Source organism: Eubalaena glacialis, chromosome 1 (assembly GCF_028564815.1).
Source record: "Eubalaena glacialis isolate mEubGla1 chromosome 1, mEubGla1.1.hap2.+ XY, whole genome shotgun sequence".
NCBI classification, from domain to species: Eukaryota; Metazoa; Chordata; class Mammalia; order Artiodactyla; family Balaenidae; genus Eubalaena; species Eubalaena glacialis.
In genome coordinates, this window is record NC_083716.1 from 184123082 (window position 1) to 184147985 (window position 24904).

Sequence of the window (24904 nt, forward strand, 5' to 3'; positions counted from 1 at the left end):
AATTAAACTTGGAACTGAATAAAAAGTACCAAGGGTTGGGGGAAGAGTAAGGTAATAGGTAATATATGCTATTTTTGCTTAATATATTTTCAATCAGGTAATGGCAAGGGTGCATTAAACTGCATTCACCTGGTAGAAGTTAAGTGGGCATGGTACTGAAAGCTAGGAAATAACAGATTTACCTGTATGTACTATTTTACTTCTAAAATGTACTGGTAGCGTGGATAGTGTTATGTATAAGGAAGTGGACAGCTTAATGAGAAATGGTTAAATTTCACTACATCCACGTGTATAGCCATTACAATTAATAAGGGTTTATCACAAAGATGAAAGAACTATCAGATATCAACTATATCTGAAAATTCGAATACACGGAATTTTCATTTTTAAAAACACATTGTATTAGTCTATTCCACCAACAGAAATGTTGAGTAAACTGCATCAAAAGAACTGATCGGTTATTTGGATTTAATCTCACTTTTCTACTCTTAACATCCTTATTTGGTAGGTTATCAGAAAAATGCAGTCAGGATTTTGTTTGATTCTGAGAGATTTTGCCTATCAGGAAAAATTTTAAGTTCAGAACTAACACGGTGGTTTGTGACCTTGATCAGGTTGTTTGGGGTTTCTTTTAATGCCATGCTCCCTTTGGCAGTTTGGTGATGGTGACAGACCTCTTACAATGTTTTTTTTATACGCGTTAAATATGTTACTTTGAAAGTAGTTAACCAAAAATCAGGTTTGATTCGGTAACGTGCTCTTAAGTATCAGGTAAGGCTAGTGGTGGGTCTGACTTCTAACTTTGAAGTTGTGATGGTTAAGTGGTATTTTGAGATGCTTGGCAACAGTAATCTGATATTACCTGCCCTCAGTAAGTGTGAAGGTTAAATGGGATAATGCGTTAAAAGAGCTTAAGCTGGCTCTTGGTCCATGGTCCCTAAAGATAGTATTTTTGGTAATAATCATGAGTACTGTTTTAAGAATGTGCTGAAGCGATACCTAAATTTTAAAGGGTGACAAAGTTAATGCCAATGGGAGGTTTTTTCCTCCACATAGGATTAAAGTTCTTGTGGTCTTCAATTTTTTTCCAGTTCTCAAAAAGTGTTAAAAAGCTGGAATTGGCCTGATAAGTATCTTTAAAGTAAAAATGAGAATATTTTGTATATGTTCTGAGACTTAGAAGAATGGGTATGGAAGTATTATAAGGTACATTTGAGCAGCTACTCCACAGACTTCAGGAAAATCTCGGCAAGAATTTTATATAACAAATGCAGTGTCACGCAGTTAAGATTTCTAATAGGGTGTGCCTCAATGTAAAAGGCATAGGTACACATTTTAAAATTAGGAACTGCATTCAGGTAAGGTTTAACAGTTGGATAGCCAAGTTTAATCTGAGGAGTCAGATAAACATTTTATGATCAAGAGGTGAAATCTACTTCTAGTCATGGGTTAGGATTTGTTAGATTTTAAAATTTTAGTTCTATGTAATGCAGTATGTATAGTACTTCAGAGTAATTTTTAGGCACAAAGGTTGTGATCAGTTATCTTCAACTTGCAAAGTTCTAAAGTTTGACTAATGAATGTGTGAGTGAAGGCATCTGCTTTCATGATAGTAGAAATCTGGTCTGCCTAGGTGTTCTTCCCCCTTGGTGGGGGGGAGTAGATAGTAGTAGGTACAAGTTAACTCCACGTGCTCCAGATGGGGGCTACTGTTAACAGATTGTTGCCATCACTCCCACCCATAATTTTGTTTAAGGGCACTTTATTCAAGATGAGATTTTTGTCTTCTGAGGTTGGAAAAGTGATGTCTCTTCCAGGGATCTCTAGAACACCACTATGGGAAGGAATTCTTGACCACACAGGACAGACCACAGCAGAAATCTCCACATTTGAATGCCTAGATAGTCCTCGAAGTCGTTTTCAACCCTGAACTTTCGGCTGAGTCAAATTCTTATTAAGCTGGTTTGACTTTAGTTTCTTTCACTTTCAACCAAAAGGCATGCTAATAAAAGGCTGAAGAAGAAAATCTCATTTATAGAGTGCTTACTATTAGCTAGGGTCAGTACTTTTTGTGGAGTAATTCACTGCATACTTATCCCTGCTTTACAGATGAGGAAGCAGCCTGGGTTCTTTGCCTCACTGGAGGTCATTCTTGGAAAATGGTAGCAGCCCAGGCAGTCTGGCTCTAGGGCCTGTGGACCTGTACACTATTGCTCCTAATGGATCGATAGGACTTTTGGTGAATAACCTGCACATAGTGCTTATTTGAAACATGCTGAGCCCTCAGGTGACTTCCATTTCCCCACTTCAAAACGAAACCAAACAAGACATGAATGAGGTATCTGACCAGATGAAGAAAATGATCAATGCTGTGAATGGTTTCTTGGGTGGCTTGCAGAGTCTCAAAATTTTGTGGGGCCTTGCTATTGTACCTGCTGTTTACATGTTTAATCACTGGATATGTCCCAAAGTGAACTGGTTTTCCCACCTAAACCTTCTAGCCACAGTCCTAACCATCTCTGGGCAACTCAGTTCTTTCAGATGTTCAAGTCCTTGAGTCTACCTTTATCCTGCATCCATTCTGTTGGAAAATCCTTTTAGTTCCTCCTTTGAAACATGCAAAATCCAGTGCCTTCTCACTACTGCTATCACTCTAAACCAAGACACCCTACCCCATGTGAATATTTCAGAGCCTCCCCATTGGTCTGCTCCTACCTTTACCCTTTAGACTACTGCTGACACACAAGGCAGAGCAAACTTTTAACTCAGATGTTACCCCTACTTAACACTGCCAGTAGTTCTCCACAAGGTAAAAGCAAAGGTTATGAAGGCTTAACAAGGATCTGTGCCATGTGCTTCTCTACTGACCACCGTTTTTCTCCCCCTCCATGTTCAGCCATATAGTTATTTCTCAAACAGGCCTCAGAGCCTTCCAACTTCCTGTGTCTGTAATACTCTTTTTGTTAATACGATGGTTCTCCCACACCTTCAAATGTATGGCATATACCTTGACAGGAGTAAAAGAACCAGTGTTTTCATGTCAAAGTATATATAGCATTTTTTTTAGTTGAGATATACTTGCTGCTGAAGAGAAAATCTTTTTGATATACTCTATTTTCCTGTATCTCCAGTACCAATTTAGTGTAGTGCTTTCCATATTATTGTCATGAAAGATTGTGAATGAACTTCGAAGAAATAATTTAACGGTCATAATATTCCTTTATTAGTACCAGCTTTTCAACTAAATTGTCTTTTGCCAGAGCTAAACAATTTAATATAAAAAAATGCCATTTTTTTGTTCATACAGTATTTATTTAAAAAAGTACATAGTGGTTAGTTTTGCAACAATTTGCTTTTAGCCAGATGTATCATACAAATCTATGAAAGTAACAAATGAGATAAGAACAGTATAAATAAGGAGTTTTTGTAGTATTTACATGTATATAGAAACTACCCCCAATGGTGTTTTAAGAAATTAAGTTTGCAGTTAAAGTGAAACTACTGATTCAGCATACTGATAACTTATTTTAATGCTTTTTAAAGTTTTATATTTTCTACACTAGTTTTGACTATAATTTTGCATAGAATTACTTATAAAGTATATTTCTGCATTTCACATCACAGTAGGAGCTTTTAGTATAACAGTACAACAACAACAAAAAAACCCACTAGCTCAGAAAAGGTCAGATCTGCTCAAATCTAGTTTTTCTTAATATCTGGCTTCTTACTTTTGGGAACAAGGAATACATTGCCATCTCTCGTTTGCTGCAAGGAGTATTCACTTGGGGAGTAAGGCTTTCCATCTTCATCACGTAGCATGCTGAAGACTTCAAGATACAAGGTGCTGAGTTGTTTTTTCAGTAGATGGAGGCTTTTGTCATTTTCTCCTTTTTCTTTGAGCAATTTTTCTTTTTCATCTTTTAAATGATCTAAATCTTGCTCCAGTTCCACTATATTTTCCAGTTTTCTTTTTCTGCAATTCTGAGCAGCCACTTTATTCTTACCCCTCCTACGTATATCTCTAATTAATGCAAGTTGAGCCTCGTTGAATTGCTCCTTGGACATCATTTCATTGAAGTCATCAACTGGGAGGTTAATGATTTTTTCTACAGGAAATGGGATATGGAGAGCTTTTGCCCGTAGCTCATCTCTTGTGAGATGAGCCTCCAAGCGGCTTGAATGTTTGTCTTTTGTGAATGGGGTTTTTCGATGACCAGGACTTACAGGCACTTCTTTCTTTGGTGTGTTTTCACACTGGGCATCACACACTGGAGCACTGTTCCTCTGAGACGATGACAAGGGTTGGACTGTATCCCCAGAAGGCCTTACTGGCTGTGTTTTAGGACCCTTCTGTTTGACACTTCCAGGGGAACTATCTATCTCTTCCATTTCAGAATCACTGAAGCCAAGCAGTGTGTCTCCATAGATGGAAGATTCCACTGAGTGTTCAGGTGATGCCATGCTGGGAGATGCCATGCTGGGACTTGTGTTCAGTGATATGCCAGAGTCAGAATCATTGAATTCTGCTGTTGCACTTTCAGGGTGGTTTTGGTTGAAGGCTTTACAAAGTGATAGATCAGAGATATCAATGGGCCCGTTTAGAAGTTCAGAGAGTGACTGGCTTAAAGTGGCAGAGGAGGGCATGCTGTTGCTGGTACTGGGCTCTGCTATGAAAGCAGAATAAAATTCATCACCAAAATCTGTATTTACTGTGGCATTTGAATTTAATGAGTTCACTGTCAACTGGCTGGACTCTTCTGTGGAGAGGATGCTGCTGAAGGAATCCTCAAAAGCATTGAGAAAATGTGGACTGCAGTTACCTACTTCTTTTTCCAGTGAGGGGATTGATGGATAGAAATGATAATTGTTGTTAATTTCCGTCAGTTTGGTTTCTGGACTTGGAACCATGCTAGTCTCAGCCAGTTTGTCATTTTGAATATTAAGACACTGCGTGGAAAAGAAGTTTATACTATGTTAAGTCAAGGTTAAGCTATTTTTAATAGCTGATAATCCATATCTGATGGTAATCTCTCCCCACCCCCATTCACACCAGGCTCTTCTAGAATTCAGAGGTAATTCCCATTTCCAACAGATACTTATGCCTAAGCATATGTATTATTTTCAGAGTTCCCAGATCAGACTTCAGGTTTATAACCTGATCTGTCCCTCAAGACATCCAGTCCATTTAACTAACAAAAGTTCACTGAAGTGAGCATGGGCAGCTCTCATGACTAATTTAAAAGCACCCTCCAATCCTTCCTATAAGTAGGTGGCATATAAATAATAAATAACTGGAATGACTAATTTAAAGGGACTGAATATAAAATAGCATCTTTGGTATTTATTATATTAGATCTTAGTTACCTGTAATTCTGGAATGGATAATAGCTCCTCCCAAACTTGCTCAATATCCTGCTGCATATCGTCTAAATCAGCAGTGGCTAACTGAAGGACAGCAGTTTCAGGTGACTGAGCCTGATTAGGAGCAATAAAGACTGGGCTGTCGATGTGGCTGGGAATATCAGGAACAAGTGATTGAAACGTAGCTGAAGAAACCTAAAATTGAGAAGGCATTTATCTACATGAATCTGCCACCAGCAGTGGATGGGTACGCTCCAAGGCCATCACAACATCTTAGACTGGAATTGGCTGCAGTTCTGTATTTCTCTACTTAAAATGGTGACTTACGACTCCTATTTCTATATAATGAAACAAATGTTTTTGTCCTGCCCAGCTGACTCCAAATTTATTCATTTACTAGCTTAATTGCTTTATCCTATGCATTTGAAGGTAAACTTCAAAATGGGTAAGAACAATCTTTAGAATTTAATTTGTATATATGTATGTAATACCTAGTATAGTGCTTCAGACAATAAACTTATTAAAATTGTTAACCGAATAAGTCTTGGTGTACTACCCAGCTTGCTTTTTACTCACCAAAATTTATTTCTAAGTACCTATAACAAAAGAGTTATAACTTGTTTCCACGGTTATGCTCACCCACCCCTCTGGCTATGCAGGAGTAAATGTTTTTGGTTTTGTATTATGTGGGGGAAGGAGGGGTGTCATTTTTTTGTTTTTTTTCAAATCATAAAGTTACCTATAGGCTAAGGTTTCCTTGATAAAATTTGCTCCTGAAATATTTTTTCATTTTTTTTTTTAAATGGAGATACATCAAAGGGACCAATATACGATATGTTAGATATAGTTGTGGAGATTTGCTGTTAACTAAATGTTAATACCTCATTGTCATCTACAAATGGAAATGTCTCTGCCAAAAGCTGCATGCAGTCATCGAAGTACAAATCATCTGGTTTGGGAATGTGGGCTACCTGCATAAAAGAGAAAGACACAGAGGAAGAAAAAAATTGTTCCGTGTTCATAAAATGTTTACAGTCTAGTTAGTCAAACATTTCTCTTGTTTCAGAAGTCAGTTTAGTATAGTAAAGAGCACAGAATCAAACCAGACTATCTAGTTTCAAATCTTGGCCCCCGCCCCCCAATTTACTGCCCAGTTTCTGGGCAAGTTATTTAACCTCTTTGGGCTTCAACTGCTCATCTGTAGATAAAGTAGGATAATGGTAATTAACTCATATAATTGTTGTGTTGATTAAATCAGTCAATATTTCAAGTACTTTAGTAGAACAGTACCTGTCACAGTACATGAATAATCCCTACTACAACAGTCCTACTACTGTCACTACTGTTGCAGCTGTTTGATCCTTATAATTACATAATGTTTTTATAGCTTACAAAGCTCTTCCATGTAATTTATGTCCTCCTAATCCTTACACTCTGAGGTAAGTCAGTCAGGCACTGAACTCATCAGTAGGCTGAGGTTGGGAAGTTGACTTAATAAGATCATGAAGTAAAAGGCAAAGCTGGAACTCAAATCCAGATGTTTTACCTTCCCAAGAACTGAGTACCCTGTACCTGGGAGTAGTTGGCAGATCCACTGGTTTCCGATGGGATGTGTTGTGCTGGCTGAACCGGGAGGAATTCACCTGTCTCTTCATCTAGTTGTAACTGAGCGAAAAAGGCTTTCTCTTGCTCCTTTTGCAGTTGTTCTTGTCTTTCCTTTTCAAGTTTTTTCTGTTTTTCCAGCTCATGCTCCTTCCGTCGTTGACTGAAGTCAAATACTTCTCGACTTACCCCGAGATCTATATCTTGCCTCCAAAGTATGTCAATCAAATCCATGTCCTATGTTTAAAACAAAAAAGGAAGGAGAGAGACCATGGTTAAAATGGTTTTAAAACGGCAGACACCACATAATTTACATTATGCCATTGCTGATGGTGGGGGGTAGGGAGATTACAAATAAAATCTGAATGGGAACACAGATCCAATGTTCTGGAAGGGCACAGTTAATTCTATTCAATACATGTATCTTTTTTTTTTTAAATCACCTACAAATAGCTATCCAATGTAATCACTTATTACTTGGATTATTAACAATTTGGGTGATGGTAGAGGTCACTAACAACAAAGTAACAAATGTTGCACATTAACATTCTTGAATTAAAAGAATTCCCACACTTGTTAATGGAATAGAGAAATTAGAGCAAGCACTCCAAGCCAATGGTTTATTATGAGAAGTGGAGTTTGGAAAACATGATTGAGTATGTGGAATTTTTCCCTAAACTTGCTTAGCAAATACCAGTTTACAGGGGGAAAAAAACCCCCAAGTTAAACTGTCAACCTAGCAGTTGTGAAATATCACCTTTCTTTTGGTCTTTCCTACAGTGGATTATCTTTTCCCCATCATTTCTGACTACTTCTGTGTCTGTGGTTACTTATTAAAACAGTTTCCTCTTTTTTTTTTTTTTTTTATAAATTTATTTTATTTATTTATTTTTGGCTGAGTTGGGTCTTCGTTGCTGCATGCGGGCTTTCTCTAGTTGCGGTGGCTTCTCGTTGCGGAGCACGGGCTCTAGGTGCATGGGCTTCAGTAGATGCGGCACACAGGCTCAGTAGTTGTGGCTCATGGGCTTAGTTGCTCTGCGGCATGTGGGATCTTCCTAGACCAGGGATCAAACCCGTGTCCCCTGCATTGGCAGGCGGATTCTCAACCACTGCGCCACCAGGGAAGCCCCAAAACAGTTTCCTCTTGACTTGATTTTTAGCTCCTGAGGTATGAACAAATTAGTAAATTCAAGTCCTAGCGAATGGTAATCTTGTGTGGGTGAAGCAAGAGATTGCCAAAAGAACTGGGAAAGGGGTAGTGCCCACTAGGCTCACTCCTGAGAAATCATAAATAACCCTCTTCATAACACAAACCAAAAAAATGTGGCTCTAGGGAAGGATGGAAGGTAATACGTTCTAAGATATGGGGAGAATTGTACAATGAGGGAATGGTTATTCTGATTTATATTACAAGGCTAGGCTTAGGTTACCATGTCCATATTTTCCTAACCACAAATGTGTCAAAAGCAATTTTTCTGATTTACAACTTTAGTTTTTGTAAAAGTCTGAACAGGTAGGAAATGTAAATCAGTTTCCATTTAACAAATCATCTATGTTGAAAATGAGATGGAGACTGGAAAAATTGACAGAGAAAGGGAATTGGGATCTGAAGGCCAGCAGACACAGTGTGCACAGACATCAAACTTTGTATTGCTGTTCGGACAACAGCTGGCAGCACTGGGCTGCCCAGTGCATTTACGGCTCTACTACTTTCAGCCTCCAAAGGACAAAAAACAACATGGCTGTTGCTTCACTGAGCAGTCAGGCTATTTCACCCAACAAAGTACAAGCACAGACCAGCCAGCCTAGAGGCAGCCCAGCTAACTGGATAGTAGAGGCCACCTCTAGCCTTGATTGAAAGTTGGTGTTAGAATCTTAAATGCTATGAAACCCTGCTCATGAGGTTCATTATTCTAGCTTTGAACAGTATAACTTGTAGTACAAAGCACACACAGTAGGTATAATTAAAGCAAGTATCTGTAGCTCTTCAGAACTGGCTAGGGTATACTTAACTGTTTGTAAGCCAACATCTATTAAGGGCTTTCTATATATGCCAAGCATTGTTCTAAGTACTTCAGATATACACAAACCAACGCTCAAAACCACATACAGAGAACATGTATCCCTATTTTACAGATAAGTATATTGAAGCTTAGAAAGAAGACGTACTACGAGAAAGTGCCAGAACAGGGATATATACCCAGGCATGAGTACAATATGAGTCAATCTTGGACTCCTGATTTTTAACCACTAGCCCACACTAAAAATATGAAGTCTGATCATTGGACAGTGGTTCCTAAGTGGGGCAGGAAATAAAATCCTCCTTTGTTGTATATGTAGACTTTGCCTTGATGTATTGGTGGTGGGAAGAAGTGGCCACCACCACTTTAGAAGACTGGATTGAGCAAATGTCACCTGGATTATTTTCCTGGCCACAAGCAACAAAATAGAAATCGTAGAGCATTCAGTCATATGTGGCTATCTTCTCAGGGGGCTCCCCACTAAAATAAAACGTGAGAATTTCCATTTTAAAAATAATTTGTTTCCACTTTAATAGACATGTTTACACAAAGGTCATGTGAAAAGAGAAAGGCCCAAGGTATAGAGAAACCTACTTTAAAATTCTAATTAGGTTGGGCCATATCTTCTGGGGGAATCTAGCTACAGCTGAGTATCCTGTCTGGGCCATTCTCCAAACTGGAGCTAACGACCAAGGCGCTAAGGAGACGTTCAGGGTGTTCACTGCTACTAAATGCTAGCACTAAAAATTAAGGAAATGCATACTCAGGCTATCTCAATTGAACTCTAGTTTCTCTATAAAATGAGCAGTACCTGTTGCCACCTCTCAAAAACTGACACGGAAAGTGCATTGAGCTCTTCAGAAGGTCAACAATAGAGAAACCCAAATATTTGTCCCTGCACCTGGGGGTCACTCTGCCACATCTGCCCTCACTTCCCCAGACTGCCCTAGGCCTGGGGCTTCTCCTTGTTAAGAGACCCCAGGATAAAAACCAGTACTCAGTTTTGACTTTTTCATAAAAGAACTGAAAGAGCACTGAAGAATTTATGTTGGAAACACCTCACAAATATGACTAGTCCAAAGTATTCCTAGAACCCAGAACTATGGGTGGGAGGAAAATTTCTAATGTAATTTACTCTAAAATTGTCAGTGGCAATCACACCAAGAGTTGATACAACTCTGTTCTTTCCTTTTCCCCCCTTTCTTCCCCATCAGATGAGATGTCTTGAGTGGGTTTAGGTGTTTTAGCTATAAATTTAGTGTAATTGTTCCATCCTACCCCTACCATACAGATGTTGGTGGATCAAATGAAATGTGGAAGAAATTTCTCTATAAAGTATATGTAAGTGTTGTTATGCATCCCAACAAGAAGTAGGATGGGCCCTACTACTTGCTGTAAGTGAGACCAAGCTCCAGGCCAAAGGATAATAATGACATTACAGACTGAACTGTAGTGGGAGCCTTGAAACAACACTCAGCCATGAAGCTACTTGGTTCCTCCTCAGGGAAGGTCTGAAATTGACCACTAGGCATGTGCATCGTGTGTTGTAAATAAAATAACATACCCTTTTATGTACACACGCAACACCCTCTCAATTCCTGACATGACTACCCTTCAATGCACAGCTCCAAACCAACTCAGTGTTTTAAAATTTCCCATAACATAATTAGCCAAGGACACCTTGATGGATCCTCATCAACAAACAGGAAAAATAAAACACAAAATGTCATTTGGATCAGCTCTTGAGCACCTGTTCTTGTTATCTGATCTGAAACAATGCTGGACCCTGGGAGGTGGAGGGGCTCCTACAGCCAGAGCTGACCGTCTCCACCAGGAATGCCACCAAAAGATGTTTCAAGTGACAACATCTAATTGTTCTTAATGAAGGCTGGGCAGCCTTCAGTGAGATAATAGACCAAAACAGGTTTCAAAGTGTTCTCAGAGGTTTTCATTTTTATATAATGTTGAATCTTGCCATGCGAGGTCTCTGAAAGGAAACATCTGCTTAAAAAAAAAAAGCTGAGTTTTAACCACTTCGAATTCCTTTAAAACAGATGTTCTGATCAAATTCAGAATGCAGTAACAAGGGGCTGCTTGTCATGGCCTTGATATATCATACACTGTGTTACTCAGATTTTCACATAAGGTTTGGAAGAAAAAACCTGCAGCGATTTGATATTGCACGAAATATTCAAAGCTTTATGTTGAAAATGAGAACAGCAGAAGTTTGTTGACCCACGACTCACTGGTGGGGAGCCCTGCAGGCCCAGGACTGTGTTCTGTGCTGACCTCAGGCAGTGAGCTGTCTTGAAGAAGCCCCGTGACGGCACATGACTTACTCCACAAATGACCCATCTCTCTGCAGAACTCCCGAACCATCTAAGAGGAAATAGTTGGGGTGGTGCCCATAACAAACAAGAGCATGACAACGGACAGTGTGGAAGGAAGATGCCAGAGGAAGAACTAAACTGCTCTCCCACACTTCAACCTGAGGCACTGAGGAAGCATGGCTGCCCTGCAAGAGGGCAGATAAAAAGGGTCTGGGGAGGGAGAGGAAATGTATGGCATTTCAACAGGTATTTCCTTAAGCTTCCCAAGGGCAACACAGGCACTGGCTGTGAGCCTTCACATGCCATATGGAGCAAATGCCGTCTGCCATACTTGGTGTCTGAATTTTTGTTGTTGCTGTCCTTTTGCAATTCCTGAGTGTATTCCACGTTATGTTGCTAGCTTGGCTTCGACAAAATAGGACAATTTAATAAGAAACGTAAATGTTTGACAATTCACGTTAAATCACCATCTGGCCCAATGGAAACAGTCATATTGAAAATGTTTCTCTCTATATATATATACATCATTTGCCATCTGGGTAATCTGTTACACGTTTTATGGGAAATCTGAAGTTGGACTATTAACTCATACCACTTTAAAACAAATGTCTTTGTTCCAGGATAAACAGAAGAAAGCCCTTGAACACAGAATCCCATAATAATATGTCTTTTGCAAGCCAATTTTAGTGCTTTGAACAAACAAGCATTTATCATGCTCAGATGATCCCCCAAAATCAGAAAAGATAAACCAAAGACATCATGATCTCTTCCTAAATTAAAGCAATTCAGTAAACTAAGGCTTTAGAAAAGTATTTGAAATGAAAAATAAAATGGTTTCTATTATATACATTCAAATGTATAAATGAAGCTTGCACCTCCCAACCCCTTTCCCTACCTTCCCTCTCCCAACCTGTTTTGTCCAGAGGATGACAGGAAGGTGGTGGGAGGTTTCTTCTAAAAACAAATTTCACCAATAAACTGTTTTTTAAAAAATTGCACAGATAACTAACTTTGTAAACAGACAATGAAAACTGATCCTCACTTCCAATTTTACAGTATAAGTGTTAAGACAATGTCTCAAGTGATTCCTTTTTTAAAAATTTTTTTTATTTTTATTTTTTTTACATCTTTATTGGAGTATAATTGCTTTATACAGATTCCTTCTTAAAATCATGTATTTCCATTAAGAAAATAATAAATCTTTTAAAGTTTATTCTCCTGAGATCGATCTCTCCATCCAAATATTAACTACTGGCATTCAGAGTCTAAATTACACCTGGTAATGCTTTTCTTTCATACATTTCAGTCTTTATATTATGCCCAGGTGGTTATATTATTCACCTAAAAGCTAAATCTGGTTTAATATTTTTTTCCATAGAAGCTGCTCAAATATTTTTGGGCAAAACCAGATGGAACATGAATCTCATCCTACCGTCCGTTAGAGTATAAACCAAACAGCTATAGGAAAGTACAAAAACAACTGAGGGCATGCTCGAATTCTGAAGAATTGACTGAACAACAAAGATCTCCTTGATTCACAAGGCTCTACTCTGCAGTCACAAACCTTACTCCTAAAGTAAAATGACACGAAGCAGGTGTGTTTTTAAAATACATCTCGCTGATGACTACTCTATTTCATAAATATTTATCTGCCTATTTACTTCTCTCCTGCTTCATTACAAGAAGATACACAAGACAAGGCCAGTTGTTTTCTCAGACTTCTAGAGAAGGCAGATGAGATGACAGGTTATTCTCTATAGTCTGCCCACATTCAGGTACTTTTGAGTCTACTGGACTGATGTGCTAACTTCTGAATATATTGCTGTAATAATTATGGAGCAGGTGATAAAAAACAAAGATCACAAAAAAACATTTATACAGAATAACAGAATGTTAGAGATGGAAGGGGACTTACAGCCACCTAGGCCAAGTGTAAATGTCACTGGGTTAATTTGTGTTAACTATAGCTCCATTTTTAAAAATAACTGGCCTAGCAACCAGTTTCTATGTCAGCAGACTCCTAATAGGTAACAGTTACCACTAATCCAAGTTTTCCTTCTAGAGAAAACTTACCAGGGATTATTTCCTCAACTTCAATAACTAGCAATTTTTTTTGTTTTGCTTTGTTTTTTAATTTATTTTTATTGGAGTATATAGTTGCTTTACAATGTTAGTTTCTGCTGTACAGCAAAGTCAATCAGCTATAAGTATACATATATCCCCTCCTTTTTGGATTTCCTTCCCATTTAGGTCACCACAGAGCACTGAGTAGAGTTCCCTGTGCTATACAGTAGGTTCTCATTAAAATAACTAGCAATTTTTAACAGCATAAAAAATCTCAAACACACATCAAGACATGAATTATTCAACAAGTTAAAACTCTAGGGACTTCCATGGTGGCGCAGTGGTCAAGAATCCGCCTGCCAATGCAGGGGACACGGGTTTGAGCCCTGGTCCGGGAAGATCCCACATGCTGTGGAGCAACTAAGCCCGTGCGCCACAGCTACTGAGCCTGTGCTCTAGAGCCCGCGAGCCACAACTACTGAGCCCGCACACCTAGAGCCTGTGCTCCACAAGAGAAGCCACTGCAATGAGAAGCCCGCGCACCACAACAAAGAGTAGCCCCCGCTCGCCACAACTAGAGAAAGCCCGAGCGCAGTAACGAAGACCCAATGCAGCCAAAAAAATAAAAGGAAACAAACTCTAGATCACAAATTTGCTATTCCCTGGATCACAGATGCATCCTTCTACCCTTTTGTCTTTCAGCTAAAAAATGGTCCAGTTTCCTCACAGTCCAGCTTGTTACTGTGTACAGACATTTTCATGGGCTGCTTCCTGTTCACAAACAAGTTTCTCAGCAATGACTCAATCTAAGAAATGTGATCCAGCCAGTTTACTGGAACTCTCACCCATTACGCTTGTCTGTACACTGTAAAGCATGATGCAAAGATAAAAGCAAAACTGGAAAGTGAATAGAATAGGAACTTGGACTATTTCTCAAGAGGCACATATGTGTTTGGCCAAAAAGAAATCATAAAGGACAGTTAATTTCCAAAATAGCAGGTGATGCCACTGCTACGAAAAGTGGATGGATCCAACTTTCCCACGGGAAGTTTCATACCTGGATGCCAGCAGAGTTAATTTCTGGTTGTTTGCATTTAAGCAGGATGCTGCTGCTGGGCCTCAATCAAAGGGCTTATGCAAGGGTCAGTCACTATGTCAAGAGAATGGCTTGGTTAGATAAGCAAACTTCAGGACATGTTTTTTCTCATCTCTTCCCCGTTTTTGAACAAGCCATGAATGTACTCAGTCCTGGATGCTGTCCTCCACACATGAAAGGAACTTTGTGACTAGGTCTTCCATCACTATTAGAATGAGTCTACAGGAAAACATACACACCCATCTTACCAATGTAACCTTCAGGAGCATTGGCTGTAACTCCCTAACTCACTTTACCTAACATACACTGAAATTAACCTAGCGTGGACTAACCAGGTCGTCAGATATCTACCTTGAGCTCAAACAGCCCTGTTTGCTCACCCTCCTGCCCCCTCCTCCTAAAGGGCAGCCCCCATGAGGGAGGGCAGTACCCCAGCACACTGGAACTACTGGGGCTGTTTACTGCTACTTCTGAACTTCCTCAGTGATCCTTCACCATCTGTGGATCCTGCATTTGTAAACAGAAATTATTTATTTCAATCTTAAAGCTCCTTTTCAGATTTAACTGCCTACAATTAAGCTTTAAAAGCTAAGAACTGGGACAGTCACCCAGGCTTGCTGTTTCTTGCCGCTAGCCGAAGACCTGTGTGCCTGTGCTGGTGGTGGCAGTGATGAATTTTAGATACATATGTATTATATATTGTAATATAGAAAGACTCTAAAACACTTAGATTTTTTTCTTTTTCTTTTTTGTGCACCCTGTTAAAATACTTTCCAAAGGGGGGGGGGTCTTTAAATTCTTTTTTAGTGTGAACTTTTTTGAGTATGAAATATTTCATACTAATAGCTAAAATATCACTTCAGAATGGTGATAGTTATAATAAAGGTGGTGGTCAAGATTAACAAGATTTACTGTCCATACTACCCTAAATGGATCATTAATCCAGCAACCCATCTACTACATACATATAGCTCGCCATTCAGGTGCCAGGAACTGCACTAGGTGCTGGGGACACAGAGATAAAAAGAGGACAGTCTCTGATCTGTTTAGAGACTCAAGGAGAAACATGTAGGAGCCAAGGCAGCACACAGGAAGTGTCACTAAACTGCAAAGAAAGACCTCACAGGAGTGACAACTGACTTAAGTACGCCGGTCACAACTGCATGAACATCCCACCTGCTTAAACAAGGGCTAAGCCAGGTTTTTCCAAACGTCTAGTCCACATGACTATCTGAAAGCAAAGGAGGTTGTGGAGTGGAGAACACAAACGACCCAACTCCACTCACTCTGTTTTCTTGGTCTCCCCTCTTGGTGGCAGCAATCCCCCCACACCTCCCCGTTTCCCCCCAGAGGCTCAGATCCTCCACCACAAGGAAAATTCTCAGAGACTTCCTCCTCACATGTGGACTTTTCGGTCAGTATGACTCATCTCAGCTGAGATGGGAATTACTGCTAATGCCACACTGTCACAGAATGCTGCGACTGGAGGGGCCCAGAGGACGCACAGCCCCTTCCATTTTTCAAATAGGGAAACAGGTCTAGAGGATGAAATGACTTGCCCCAAGGTCAGAGGTCAAGGATTCCAAAACTACTATGGTCTACTTTTCTAATTTTACAAATCCTGCCAAGTTATTTGGCAGAGGGGGAAAAAGATACATTTTTGCTTCACTGTTTCAATTTGCACCTCTGGCTCCAGCTTGCCAGTCTGCAGGTGCCTCGCAGCTTCTATTTGAGCTGGCATTTGCAGAGCACTTCATGGTTTGCAGGGGTGTTCACTGCAGAGCAAGGGGGAGGTGGCTTATCTTCATCTACGAATGAGCACAATTAGGCTTTGGGCCTCGAGCATCCCTACCCCAAATTGCATGCTTGGCACGTGGCAGAGCCAGGACCCCAACCAAGATCTGATTCCGAGCCTGTGGGCTCTTCCCGCCACTGCAGGACAAAGGCTGCAAACTGCTTTAGCCCCAGGTGGGATGCTAAGGCTTGGAAGCTGGCTCTGCTGAAGCTCAGACCCACCCGTCCTGATGACTCAGGGCAAATCCAGTCAACCGCACACACACAGCTTAGCATTTAAATCTTCCCATAAAGCCAATATTTACCCCGTACTTTGTATATCTTATGTTAACTGGTCTGACTAAACTGCAAACTCCTGCAAGGCATGACAATGTCTTTTTTTTTTTTTAATTTATTTATATTATTATTTTATTTATTTATTGTTTCTGGCTGCGTTGGGTCTTTGTTGCTGTGCGCGGGCTTCCTCTAGATGCGGTGAGCGGGGGCTACTCTTCATTCGTTGCGGTGCGCGGGCTTCTCATTGCGGTGGCTTCTCTTGTTGCAGAGCACGGGCTCTAGGCGCGCGGGCTTCAGTAGTTGTGGCACGTGGGCTCAGAAGTTGTGGCTCGTGGGCTCTAGAGCGCAGGCTCAGTAGTTGTGGCGCACAGGCTTAGTTGCTCCGCGGCATGTGGGATCTTCCCGGACCAGGGCTCGAACCCGTGTTCCCCTTCACTGGCAGGCAGATTCTCAGCCACTGCACTACCAGGGAAGCCCGACAATGTCTTTTCTTAATAGATAGTAGATGTACATAGTATAAAATTTAGAAGTTGCAAAAGTAATCTCTCAGTTATCCTTCCCCAAGGCAACCACTGGCATCAGTTTTCTGTGTTCTTAGGAAGATACTCTATTAAATACACACCCATAGGCACACACACAAGTAGCATATAATCATAATGTTCCACACTTATTTCTCCCTATTTATTTTAGAGATGGTTCTATATCAGGGCCTAGAGTTGTTCGATTATTTTTAATGGCTGAATAGTAGTTCATTATGAGGATGTACTATATTATTTAATAATATAATTACTTAATCAGTCCCTCATTGGGTTTTTAAGTTATTCCTAATCTTTTGCTGTTACAAATGATGCTATAATGGCTACCTTTGTACATAAATCATTTCACGAATGTGTGAGGACTATCTGTGGGATAGATACTTAGAAGTGGAATTGCTGGTCAAAGAGTATATGCATTTTTATTTATGATACAAACAGCTCTCCACAGAGGCTGTACCTTTTACACCCCACCAGCAATGAGAAATGCTCATTTCCCCACTCTTTTCCCCACTCATGTGTCCTTCACACCTTGCGGCATATGGCACGTGGTACCCACTCAATAAATACATTGTAATTGTTGATACAAGGTCTCCTATATTAATTCCAGAATCATTTCAAAATCAGCCCCCCCACTATTTTTAAAGATAATAAAATTAAGACTAAAGAAGAGAATATACTGTACATAGAATCAGTTGTCCAGCAAACAGCATTTCTTTAATCACCAGCCTATGTCCAGCCAAGATAACCTTGGTTGGTGCCTTTGGAGCTGGTAAAACATCTGCAGGGGCAAGAAATGTAAAGGCCATGGTGCACACAGATAGAGGCTAGGCTAAGTCTCAACAGGTGAAACAGGCAAAATCAGCAACCTCAGCCCTTCTAACAGACAAGGTAAACTCCAAAGAAAAACCAAGTCCAATTAAAAATGGAACTACCATATGATCCAGCAAATCCACACCTGGGCATATATCTGAAGAAAACAAAATAACTTGAATTTGAAATAATTGAAATAATTTGAAAAGATATATGCACCCCAATGTTCACTGCAGCGTTGTTTACAATAGCCAAGATATGGAAGCAACCAAAGTGTCCATCAAGAGATGAATGTTTAAAGAAGATGTGGTGTATATATACAATGGAATATTAGCCACAAAGAATGCAATTTTGCCATTTGCAACAGCATGGATGGACCTGGAGGTATTAATGCTTGCTGAAATAAGTCCAATAGATAAAGACAAATACTGTTATGTTTTCATTTTATATATGGAATATAAAAAATAAAACAGGGGCTTCCCTGGTGGCGCAGTGGTTGGGAATCTGCCTACCAATGCAGAGGACACGGGTTCGAGCCCTGGTCTGGGAGGATCCCACATGCCGCGGAGCAACTAAGCCCGTGAGCCACAACTACTGAGCCTGCGCGTCTGGAGCCTGTGCTCCGCAACGGGAGAGGCCGCGATGGTGAGAGGCCCGCGCACCGCGATGAAGACTGGCCCCTGCTCGCCACAGCTGGAGAAAGCCCTCGCACAGAAGCGAAGACCCAACACAGCCAAAAATTAAATAAATAAAATAAAAAAAAATAAAATAAAATAAAACAAATGAATATAACAAAACAGAAACAGACTCACAGATACAGAGAACCAACTAGTGGTTACCAGTGAAGAGAGGCCTGGGGGAGAAGAGAATTAAGAAGTAACAAACTACTAGGTATAAAATAAATAAGATACAAAGATGCAATGTACAGCACAAGGAATATAACCAATATTTTATAACTTTAAATGGAGTATAATCTATAAAAGAAAAAGCAAGTTCAGCCAGGCTGACCCATCTACCAGCTCTTTAAAGACCAGGAAAAGGCATCCTGTCTAGGGATGTGTCTCTCAGAAACATATGTCTGGTGGCCATTAAATTACATTGAACACACAATTGACTAAGGAGAGCTGACAGTGATCTTGCAGACCACAGACCAAACCCCAGGTTTACAAATGAGGATCCCAGGGCCCAGAGATGCTAAATGGGTAAATGGCCCTAGGTCTCATTTGACTGAGCAGAACCCAGGAGGGGTCATCTGGTCAACTAACACAAATTAGATTTCAAACTAGACTTTCCTATTTCATGCACGCATGCATTCATTCATTCATTCATTCATTCATTTGGCTGCGCCGGGTCTTAGTTGCGGCACTCAGGATCTTCATTGTGACACACAGGATCTTCGTTGCAGTATGTGAACCCCTAGTTATGGCATGTGGACTCTTAGTTACAGCATGCATGCAGGCTAGTTCCCCAACCAGGGGTCAAACCCAGGCCCCCTACACTGGGAGTGCAGAATCTTAACTACTGGACCACCAGGGAAGACCCCTATTGCAATTTCTATTCCTTAAATTCATGAAATACTAGGAATTATTTTGAAAACAGACGTTTACAAAACTGTTGTATGGCATTCGACCCTGCAGCCAAATTAATGGCCTATAAAACTGTTACCTGACCGAAGTTTCTGCAGAGAACTTTCCTTTCCCTACTCCTAATCTCTAAATCCTGGGTGGTCTGTGCCCATGCTCAATACAATAGGGCTAAGAGCCTCCCAGTTCTAACCCTTACTTCAGGCAGATCATCTCCACTACCAAGAGCAAAAGTGGCTCTAAATTAAAGTGGACCCCTGAGAACTCCCAAATCATGGGGTCAAGGCCTTGGACCCACTAAATGCACATTCCAAATGTGACTGACTCATCCAAGGGCTCACCAAGACCAAGTGTGGCCCCAGAAATAGTTCTACAACTCCTTGGAGAAAGGAAGCCCTCAAGACACCAGTCCTTCCATTTGCAGTGCTTTCGGAGCACAAAATACTTTCACTTGCATGATTGTATCATTTAATCCTCATGCTACTCTGTGTGAAGATTAGTGGGATGAAGAAACAGGTTCAGAAAGGTTAAATATCAAAGGTTGCCCAGCTTGTCAGCTGCATCTGTAGCAGAAGCAGCCCTCTCTAAACCTGATGGACAGACCCATAAATCAAATCACCATTTAATAACTCGTAATGCCTCCCTTTCCTCCTCTATGCCTCAAAATAGAAATAAAATTCTGGTTTGCTCTAAGGGTGCCCATTGCAGTTGTTGGTGCCTTCTTCCTTTAAGTCAGTTTTGTTAATAAGAAAACAATACCATACAACAGGCCTAAACTTTTACTGAATGATCTCAGGCAACCTACCTAAACAATAAACACATGAAGTCAAGCTCTCAGTCTTTTTCTCAAGGACAAAAGCTGTGGGTCTGGTTTAAAATCTCTGGCTTTGGGAAAAGAACTCTCTAAATTAAAATATGAAAGCCAGATGTATGGAGTTTTCTAAAGTAAATGATCACACAAAGTGTGGGTATTATTTGTACCTTATTACTATTCCCCATGAAAGTATCATTATACTGCCCAACAAAAATACATGTCAAACATGGAATCAATCACCCTATCTACTGGTAGGCACAGCACAAAAATTCCTTTCTCTCAGTGCCTAAAATAATTTCTTTTTAAAGGCTTTTTCTTCGGTCTGGATCTCGTGGAAGCTCTTTGCAGCCCTGACGCCCACCATGTTTCCAATGCCAAGTAAACCCAGGACCCAAAGCAATAGGCTATAAAGAACATTAAGTTCAGTACCCATCTAGAATTAGGGCATGCCATGTTACAGTAACTTTTAGCCTCAGTTTCTCCATTTGCTGAAGGACAGGGTTGGGTTAAGTGACTCCTAAGATTCCTTCCTCTAAACACCTCTGATTCTATAAAGTCAAAAATACAAGTCTGAAAACTAATTTTGAACTTTAGAACAAACTAATTTCAGCTACCTATAACAGATGCTCTAAAGCAGTACTTTCCAGTAGAAATCTAATACAAGCCACATGTGTAATTTAAACAATTTTAGTAGCCTTACTAAAAAAAAAAAAAAAAGTGAATTTAATTTAAACAATATATTTATTTCACCCAATGTCAAAAAATTATTCTACCATGTAACCCAAATGTTTAAATTATTAACGAGCTATTAGAAGTGACAAAACACTCAACATACATAACAAATCTCACCTGACAGGATCACATGAAATGCTGTCCCCCCCAGAATAAAGTTATATTCAACAGAAAAATATCTTATACTGCTTCTGTTTTAAATTTTAAATAATTCATTAAGATTAAAAATGCGGATCCTCAGTTACACCAGCCCCATTTCAAGTGGTCAAAAGTGACCAATGGCAAGTGACAGTGCAGCTCTGGGGACCTACAGAGTGAGTCCTCCACACTCCTTAGGGGGGAATTCTAATGAACCAAACTCCTCTGTTTCACAAATTACTTCCTGAGGATAGGATGGGAACATTAACCCTTCCAAAGGACACTAGGCAGTATTTATACTGTTAGCAATTATTTGCAAAAAGCTACTTCAATGACCTGAAAGTGACAGTGTGAGTCTTAAGTTACTAAGACGGCTCATAATGACTACAGGGATCACCTGGATGTTAATGAGCAATGTTATGGTCCAGAGGCCACACAATTACCAGATTATTGCAAAGGTCATATGAAGAATGGGTAGAAATAAGGGGCTTAGGTGCTAGGAAAATACTATGTTCCAACTAAGGATATGAATTAACCCTGAGTTTGGAAATTACATTTCAACTGCTTCAAATGTATACATTTGAACATGCACAGTATCCACTGTTGTCACCAACTGCCAGGCAGCAATTTGGAGCTCTTAAAAAGTAATTGATAAGTATATATACCACATTTCATTCTCTTAAAATCAGTATAGAAGGGGCTTCCCTGGTGGCGCGGTGGTTAAGAATCCGCCTGCCAACGCAGGGGACATGGGTTTGAGCCCTGGTCATGGAAGATCCTGCATACGGTGGAGCAACTAAGCCCGTGCGCACAACTACTGAGCCTGCGCTCTAGAGTCCGCGAGCCACAACTACTGAATGAAGCCCGCGCACCTGGAGCCCGTGTTCCACAACAGGGGAAGCCACCACAATGAGAGGCCCGGGCGCCGCGGCCAGGAGGGGCCCCCGCTCTCTGCAACTGGAGAGGGCCCACGCGCAGCAGCAAGGACCCAACGCAGCCAAAGATAAATAAATAAACTTATTAAAAAAAAAAAAAATCAGTACAGGAATCTTTTACTTCCTTAAGGTAAATCTTTTCATTAACCCACTAAATAAATATATAAGGACAATGGCTACCTGGTGAGCCTTTACATTAAGATTTGAAAACAAAAGATCACAGTGCCAATATTCTAAATCCAGGTAAAGGTAAGTATGACACAATCTAACAATACTAACAGTAAGTGCATTTATTATGCGCTTTCTATGTGCTCAAGACTCTTCCAAGCACTTGTATCCATAAGCTCACTTGTACTCACACCAATTGGCAAGGAAGGTGGTATTAAGATCCACACCCTGTTTATATTACAGAAGAACTCACATAACAGAGGCTCTTACTCAGAATACCCGAGGCCTCTTTAAGGAGGCTGCACAGTGCAGTCCTGCCAGGGCTCTGCTGCTGACTAGCTGTACAGAGAGCTCTGGGCTGTAAGGGAAAACCGAGACATCATACCTGTCCTCACAGAACTGTTTTTCATGTGAGAAAAAGGTATGTGAATGCCCCTTAAAAATACAGAAGACAAGCCAGGGGTGAGGTATTAACGCTATTAATAAGTTCAACACCTGTTGCAGATGTCAAAGGAACATGAGAAGCATCTAATTCTGAGGCTTCTGGGTCTAACCACTATACAAAAAATAGAAGGTGAGCTCCTAATGTATTTACATATCAGACATCACATGGCAACACCGAAGGGCAGTAGGTGTAAAAAGTTTTCAGCTGGGGCTTCCCTGGTGGCGCAGTGGTTGAGAGTCTGCCTGCTAATGCAGGGGACACGGGTTCGAGCCCTGGTCTGGGAAGATCCCACATGCCGCGGAGCAACTGGGCCCGTGAGCCACAACTACTGAGCCTGCGCGTCTGGAAGCCTGTGCTTCGCAACAAGAGAGGCCGCGATGGTGAGAGGCCCGCGCACCGCGATGAGGAGTGGCCCCCGCTTGCCACAACGAGAGAGAGCCCTCGCACAGAAACGAAGACCCAACACAGCCAAAAATAAATAAATAAAAATAAATAAATTTACAAAAAAGTCCAGCCCTCCAAGTATTAAAAAAAAAAAAAAAAAAAAAAAAAAAAAAAAAAAGTTTTCAGCTGTGTCATCTCCCCCATGGGTCTTACAGAAGGTCTTTCCCTTCACCACTCTGCCTTTCTAAAGAGTTACTTAGGGGTAGTTATTACAAAAGAAATATTTTAGTCTTTAAAGACTAAAAGATGGGCTGGGGCTGGGAAGAGGGCAAGGCCACAGGGGTCAGCTCAGGTCACGGCTGGGTTTAGCCTTCCACTAACACATCCCCCCCCACCCCCACCCCAGCTCTTTCTGTTCATACAACTTGCCTGTGGACACTGCCCCATCTCTAGGCCCAGAACCCCAGAGTAAGAAATTCTGCTACCAGTGAAGGAGTGTGTCTGGGATGGGGTTCAAAGAGATGGCTCATCAATCCACATAAGTAGGGGATCCAGCGGACAAGCTGGAGGATCCCACAGAGGAGACAGGGCACACATAAGGCCTTGCCATGGATTGGTTTTCTGTCTCCACAACAATCAGGCCCTGACATGAGACCAGGACAAGCCACAGGAGAATATGAAGCTTATAGCAAAGAGCGAAAAGGGGCATGGATTACCAGGATTCAAGGAGGGATTTTTTTTTTTTCAAGTGGGCCAAGGAAATCTCAGATGCCACACATTCAAACATTCCTGACAAACAAAATGTATAATTATAATAATATTCATCACAGCCACCAGCTGTTGTGTGCTAGATCTTGTGCCCAGTTCTTACTTAATTCTAAGAATGCTGTGACATACCTATCACCCACATCTAATGATAATAAAGTCGAGCCACATCCCACTGTATTATCACTCACTCAAGCTCTCTGGGCCTCGGTTCTCTCCCTATAAATCAGGGATAAGGCTCCTTACCTCACAGGGCGGAGTAAGGAGTACACATGACAAAAATCAGTGTGTGAAAGCACCTGGCACCTGGCCGGCATGGGGAACAGCCTGAGAGACTGCGGCTGCCTTCCCCGACATTGCTAGATGCCCACATCTGTTAGCTCAGGGCGCACAAGCAAAGCCGCGGGACAGAAAAGAGAGGATATTGTCTGTTTTTTCTTTCTTGGGTGAATTTTGCTAATCACTGAGGCTGGAAGGCAAGGATGAGATGGTTCCAGCCGAATGAAGACGGTGAGAGCAAAGGGATCTTAGGGAAGGTCAGGAAGAGAGAAACTCCCCCGGTGCCACCACAGGGAAGAAAACAATTCATCCTAAAAGCAAACCGGCAACTCTGGCCCGTTCTTCCTCTCCTTTCACCAATGGAGTGAATACCCTGGTGATGAGTTTCTGTTAAAACCCAGGAACAGCAGGGCCTGCAAGCTTGAGCACAGATGGTTTCACAATGGGGCCAACAGAAGGAGAAAAATCTACTCCCTCCTTGAAAAAGGGAGCTTAAAAAACTTCTTAAATGGCTAACAAAGGTGGTACAGATCAGAGTGACAGTTACAGATCCTCAATACTGCGCTGGTGATGCCAAGGCAACTAAGCCACACCCGTACCACAGCCAGAGCCCCTCAGCATCTCTGCCCCCACCTGTCCATCTTCTGATGCACGGGCCATAGTAACTTCCTGTCCACATCCAGCTCATGTGTCTTGCCCTTTCCAAAACCTCCCATGATTTCCAAACGCCTTAGATAAACGTGAAACGCCACGCATGGGCACCGAAGGCCC

At 41.0% G+C, this 24904-nt stretch overlaps 1 protein-coding gene across 6 annotated transcripts in view; it reads right to left on the reverse strand.

The window, feature by feature from the left end:
* Positions 1–3199: 3199 nt before the first annotated feature.
* The window catches only part of NFE2L2 (NFE2 like bZIP transcription factor 2), a 35567-nt gene continuing 13862 nt past the window's right edge, over positions 3200–24904 (reverse strand). For 4 of the 6 annotated variants that reach the window (XM_061185387.1, XM_061185373.1, XM_061185395.1 and 1 more), the window contains exons 2-5: positions 6934–7200; positions 6243–6332; positions 5365–5556; positions 3200–4947 (exon numbers count right to left, since the gene is read on the reverse strand). In XM_061185387.1, the coding sequence (XP_061041370.1) occupies positions 3700–4947; positions 5365–5556; positions 6243–6332; positions 6934–7200 (1797 nt within the window). In that variant the 3' untranslated portion in view covers positions 3200–3699. Of the gene's footprint in view, positions 4948–5364; positions 5557–6242; positions 6333–6933; positions 7201–14435; positions 14457–24904 lie in introns of those variants that run through there. The other 2 variants (XM_061185405.1, XM_061185380.1) reach the window with 2 other exon arrangements.